The following is a 6,000-nucleotide window of genomic DNA, read 5'->3' as shown; positions in this document are numbered from 1 at the left end:
CAAGCACAGTAGAACTTAAGCTAACATTAGCAGCTAACGTTAACGTTAGCTTACTGTTCGACAGCCCTGCTGAACAAAATGGGAAGCTTACTGTATCTGGATTTTCTTAGAGATATGATTTAGCTGGTGGTTTCTACACATGTCGAATTTAACTGACTGATAAACAGTTCGATGAGATAGTTTAAATTAAACTGGTAATGGATACTTACCGAAGAGTCCAACAGCACCCCAGGCGAAGCAGCCTCCATCTTCCTCCACTTTGTCTGTCTCAGAGTAAAGCACACGTAAAGGGCGACCCCTTCCCGCCTCTTAAAGTAACACACCCATTGTGTTAAACTGGTTCCCGCCTCTTAAAGTAACACACCCATTGTGTTAAACTGGTTGCTGCCAATTAAAGTAACACACACATTGTGTTAAACTGTCCAGCACATTAAATGTGTTAAGCTTTCTGTGCATTTTGTACACAACTTGTGTTGAAATCCACACAAAATGTGTTACACAAGTAACAACACATTTTTTGTGTCATTTTTTAACACATCTCTTCTAAGAGTGTACAGCGCCAGCCTCTCGCCCAGATATGGTTAGCCTGGTAAGACCATCCTGATGATGTGAGCTCAACATTCTGTTTCGTTCTCATTATCAGTCTGGACTTGGTATCGCCTCAAACACTCACTGGGCAGGAGTACTTGCCTTGACAGACAAACTCCTTAAGTAAATCAGCGTATAATTTTCATCACCAGTGGAGCCAGTTGATAAATCATACTTTTTCCAAATCCAGTCAGAAGAATGGCAAAACATCTTTTCCTCCAAGAAATTCAGCAAGTGCTTACTCTTGCTCTTGTTTAATTGTTGTTATTGACTGTATTTCTGCAATAACTTCCCTTATTGCTGTGTTTACTCTACATTACTATACATTAGAGTAAGCGCTTGTTGCTTCAGGAGGATTACTGTTCTTCAAGCTACAGCTTATGTAATCAACTTCACCGCAGTCCCTGATTGGCAGCTGATGTTTTGAATTACAGTGCAGATCCCTGATTGGCCCCGATTGGATTTTAATTTCTGTATACGAGGCAGGATGGCACTGAGTCCAGACTGATACATAGAGAGAAACAGAATATTGAGCTGACGTCATCAGGATGGTCTTACCAGGCGAAAATAGTCACTTCTAGCTCCATTAAAAAAAAAAGAAGAAAAAAAGATGGCGACCGCTGTAATGCGGCACTTGAGGATTCAAAACAGGAGCCTTCAAACCAATGGGCGATGTCACAGTAGCTACATCCCTTATTTTTACAGTCTATGGCTGTAATGTGCTCTTTCAGGTGCACTTCCTGTTCAACACTGTGGCATTCCTGCAGCTGAAATGTGTAAATTAATCTCTTCTCTCTCTGCTCCTGATTTACTGTCTGCCTCTTTTCTGTGGACGCAGCAAACAAGAAAGGTAAGTGCCTCTGTCTGTTCTTGCATTACTTCATCCTCATTACCCTCCTTACCTCCCTCACCTGTGCTTTGTGACAGTGATGACATTAACTGACAGAGGTTCATTGTTTCTGTTATGCTGCCAGAATCACAGCACCGTGCCAGCTTCTCTAAGCTGTCTTCAAGCTTCCATGAGAGCTTTATTAACTTAACGTAACACTAGCACTAGGTAGCTTGGTTAATTCACATTGACTGTGATATTGATTGGGATGCTAATTTTGGCTAGTGAAAATCAGACTCAAAACAAAATGCACTTACCATAAAAATGAAGAGCCTACTCCTTAAAGTGTCTTACAGTACACCCGAGAGTAAGGTCACCAGATTTTGAAAATGACAAGTGGGTACATTACCAGTTTGTTGACATTAGTCTTTCCAGGAATTAACACAAATTCAGCCAATCCCTGTGCATTCTGAGCTACCATACATGACTTCAACGGGACGACAATGGACTACAACGGGTCACACGCCGGTGACGTCATAGGTGATAGAAACATGGGATTTTGACTGGCGGCAGAGCTCTTCACACACATAAAGTGTAAATAAAAACAAATCAGTTGAGTCTTTCCCCTTCGGATGAAATGGCCAGTCAGGTTACATGCTACGAATAGAGTTTAAGAGGTCCTGATCACCTTGGGTACGACGAGAAAGTGAAAATGATAGGAGGTGTGTGTCCTTTTCAGCTGCCAGCTTCTGTGTGGACAAATGACCTGTCAATTTAGTCATTCAATTCATGTCCTGTCGATTCATTACTTAACATTCATTAGAATTAACTTCTTGACTTTGAATATCTCATGTTATTGTTGAGATCAACTGACTTTAGCTAGCTAGCTAAGTTTTAAGTTTTTAAGTTTAAGTTTATTTCCTTTATTAATCCCCCTGAGGGGAAATTCAATGTTTTCACTCTTGCTTGTCAATTACACACAGGTCCGAAAGACACACACATGCACAAACAGGACCTATACATGCACAAATTGGAGAGATGTCAGAGTGAGGGGGCTGCCCTTGGTGAGGCGCCCCGAGCGGTTGGGGGGTTCGGTGCCTTGCTCAAGGGCACCTCGGCAGTGCCCAGGAGGTGAACTGGCACCTCTCCAGCCACCAGTCCACGCTCCATATTTTTGGTCCAGACGGGGACTCGAACAGGCGACCCTCCGGTTCCCAACCCAAGTCCCTATGGACTGAGCTACTGCCGCCCCAATGTTAGCCAACTAACCTGTGATGAAGTGCGTGCCACAGACATAGGTGTAGTGACTAGCTGGATCCCACAGCTTTCCGTCTTTACCCTGCCATTTGATGGTTGAGAGCCACAGATTTCTTCTTTCCCCATTCTTCACTCTATCTGGGAGCAAAGAAAATCGCAATTCTGGGTATTTTTTATTGTTTGCTGTGCAGCGAACAACGCAGCAACTTTTCGGCATTATGAACTCTTCGCCGCGACTAGCGTCTCTCCCGGGTCGAGTTCAAAACTTTCACCTAAAAGGGGGCGTGGCCATTGTAACAGCAGTGAGTGACGTTGCGTTGAAGTCATGTATGCAATTTTGTCCAATCACTGCAACCTTACCACAAATTTGACTATTTAAAACAGGTAAAATATCATTGTTCAGTTCATTGTAGAGCTGCGTGCAGGGTATTGATTTGCTCAGCCCCTCTTTTATCATGACACTACTGCTGCAGGAGTGTGAGCTCTGTGCCTGGAACTGAGTCACATAGGTAGGGTAATGCCTGGTACACACCACACGATATCAGCCCGATTGTAGCCCGACGAAGCGTCATATGGTTTTGGCTCGGATCATGAACTTACACAATAATCCATTGTTTCATCTCGTGTAGTGTGTCATAGTAGACAACAAACGACGCCACATCTGGGACGCCTCATGACATTCCAATAGAAAGTCTAGCTTGTTTGATTTTCTCTTTGTCATTCATGACTGCTCCCATCAAACCCGTCACTTTGACCAATAGTGAATTCACTGTAGGACCTACAGTGTCGAACACTTCCTTCAGCAGGCATGTAGGAACAGTGTCCAGGGGGCAAGAACTGGGCTTTGTGTGTGAGACTATGTCTTTGATGTGAGCCAGAGACACAGGCTTGAACTTATTTATGACAGCAGAGTATTGAGAGGGAGTCGATGGGCCAAGGACAGGAGGTGAAATGGTAGATCTGATATTGTCAATTTTGCGTGTGAAAAAGTGCAGAAAGTCTTCACAAGTGGCTGTGGTTTGTACATGGCAGGCAGTGGCAGCTGGGTTAAGGGCTGAGTTTATTGTGTCAAATAGTATTTTTGGAGAGTGAGAATATCTGAAAATAATATCAGCAAAGTATTTTGCTCTCGCTGCTTTGACAGACTGCTGGTAGTTGGCAAGAGAGGTTCTCATGAGATCAAAGGACACTTGGAGCCTGTCTTTTCTCCACCTCTGCTCTGCTCTCCTACATAATTGCCTGAGTGCACGGGTGTCATCATTGAGCCATGGTTGAGTTTTAGTTTTCGGTTTTCTTATTTTGAGTGGAGCAACTGAGTCCAAGATGTCTGCACAGGTTGAGTTGAACAGAGTTATCAGCTCATCCGTGCTCAGGTGGGAGGAATGGACCTCGAGCTCGCAGGATATAGAAGAGGCGATGTAGGCATCAGAGAATTTGGTGGCTGTGGAGTAGTTTATGGAATGAGAGTGGGAAACAGGTAGCTGAGGTTTGGGTACAGTCTGCAACAAGGAGGAGAACCTGACACACAGGTGATCTGATATTTCCATCTCTTCCAGGGCCAGAGAAGGGACGTTCAGACCATGAAGACCAAGGCCCAATCCCAATTCCTATTTTAACCCTCAATCTAAATTTTCAAGCTCAACCCTCAATCTCACTAGCCCTCAAAACCAAGTGTTAAGGGCTATCTTGTGACTTTAAAATGGGACACCCCTCAAAGGCAAATACGTCTTAAGACTGTGGGGGGCAGCAATCAATACGCCAAAACTCTGTCCAGTCTGTCAATTCAAAGAAGAAATATACGTCATCAGTGGTCGTCGATAAAAAGACGCAACATGTTTTTGGTTTTTTTTTCCAACACTTTATTTCAATTCTTGTAGAAAACAAGCAGTGACAGACATGAATAGAACAAATATGCCAGGGTTAAGAGAAAAGAAAGAGAAATAAAATAAACAAATATATATGTTATTTTTATGTTATTTAGGTTAGCTTTAAGGAAAGGAGTACAAAAAATGTATTATTAAATTACTTTTTTAAAAGTGGTAAATCATCTTTTGAATTATGCTTAAAAAGTCAGATGGTCAATTTGCGTGCTGACTCAGATGAACTTACCCCTAACCTGGGGCAAATTGAGCCACAGGAACACTTTTTTTCTGAAGTCATATTTTCAGGGCCATGTGTCATAGATGTAGTCTTACAATTTCAACTGATAGGAGACATCTTGAAATAAGGGTAGATGTTTTTTTTATTGCTCTTTTGTCTAATTGTCCTAACCAAGAGGACAACATAAGTAAAAATTGGCTCACCTTTCCCCATTCTTCCCTGCACAGTGACAGGGCTAATTATTACATTACACAGCCAACATTACCCATCAGTTATTAACAGGTTTAATGACAGTGTCTAGCCTTTTCGGTGTCAGTGTGAGATGTTGAACGACTTGATGTAGGATGTCAGCCGCTGCTGCTGTATTAGCTTGTGCTAACTTGGCAGGGAGAGCAGGAGGAGAGTGGCTCACGGAGCTGTCTTCGACAGCAGCAACAGCTGACTGCAGACGATCAGCTGTTGCAAAGATAATAGGCTCTAAACTGAATTTAAAAACAAAACAGTGTCTTCTCTTCAAAGTTGAACATTCACCCCAGACATCATACACACCTTGTAGAGTTCACTATTTACAGTGGTGTGAAAATTGCCAGTGTCTGTTAAGGATAGATGTCCATAATCTGTTTGGAATTCATATTAAAAACAGTCTCAAAAGTGCATGGTAATGAGTCAGGGGAGCTTTTTTTGTCAATGGTTGTCTAATTTTGTAAAAGTTCAAACAAACTGAACCTCCTCACATTTTAAAAATAATCACACAATATGTTCCAGATTATCAAAATTTCCTGTCAACCTAATCTGGGCAGATAAAACCAATGTTTTTTTCCCCACTTTGTGGGAAATATTTCTTTTTAAAAACTGTCTGTAGTTTGAGATAAAGTACTTGTAGTAATTGTGGCCTGTCCTTGGTTACATGGTTTGGTTTCTTAGTGCGCTGCTTCTTCATTCCCCCAGGAAACAAACCTCTCAAGCCAAGGATGAGCACATGGCCGGGATCAAGGACTCACTGTTGGCCCACTCCTCAGACCCTGTGGAGATGAGGAGACTGAACTATCAGACACAAGGCATGGACACACACACACACACACACACACACACACAAAACTGTCCCCAGCACCTGCAAGTTTTTTCATACTGACCCACACATGCACACACAGTAATGACTACAAGTAGACTCTTATTTAGGGCTGAAATACCTCCCAGTTGTAGCCTATAAGTGTGCACAGTTCATT

At 42.6% G+C, this 6,000-nt stretch overlaps 1 protein-coding gene across 1 annotated transcript in view; it reads left to right on the top strand.

The window, feature by feature from the left end:
* The window catches only part of LOC126396256 (receptor-type tyrosine-protein phosphatase F-like), a 706,276-nt gene that overhangs the window by 592,124 nt on the left and 108,152 nt on the right, over positions 1 to 6,000 (top strand). Inside the window, exons 21-22 of the mRNA XM_050054194.1 lie at positions 1,427 to 1,438; positions 5,723 to 5,834. Of these exons, the coding sequence (XP_049910151.1) occupies positions 1,427 to 1,438; positions 5,723 to 5,834 (124 nt within the window). The remainder of the gene's footprint in view (positions 1 to 1,426; positions 1,439 to 5,722; positions 5,835 to 6,000) is intronic.

The sequence above is a fragment of the Epinephelus moara genome, chromosome 10 (genome assembly GCF_006386435.1).
Source record: "Epinephelus moara isolate mb chromosome 10, YSFRI_EMoa_1.0, whole genome shotgun sequence".
Classification (NCBI taxonomy): domain Eukaryota; kingdom Metazoa; phylum Chordata; class Actinopteri; order Perciformes; family Serranidae; genus Epinephelus; species Epinephelus moara.
This window is presented reverse-complemented; position numbering and strand designations above follow the sequence as displayed.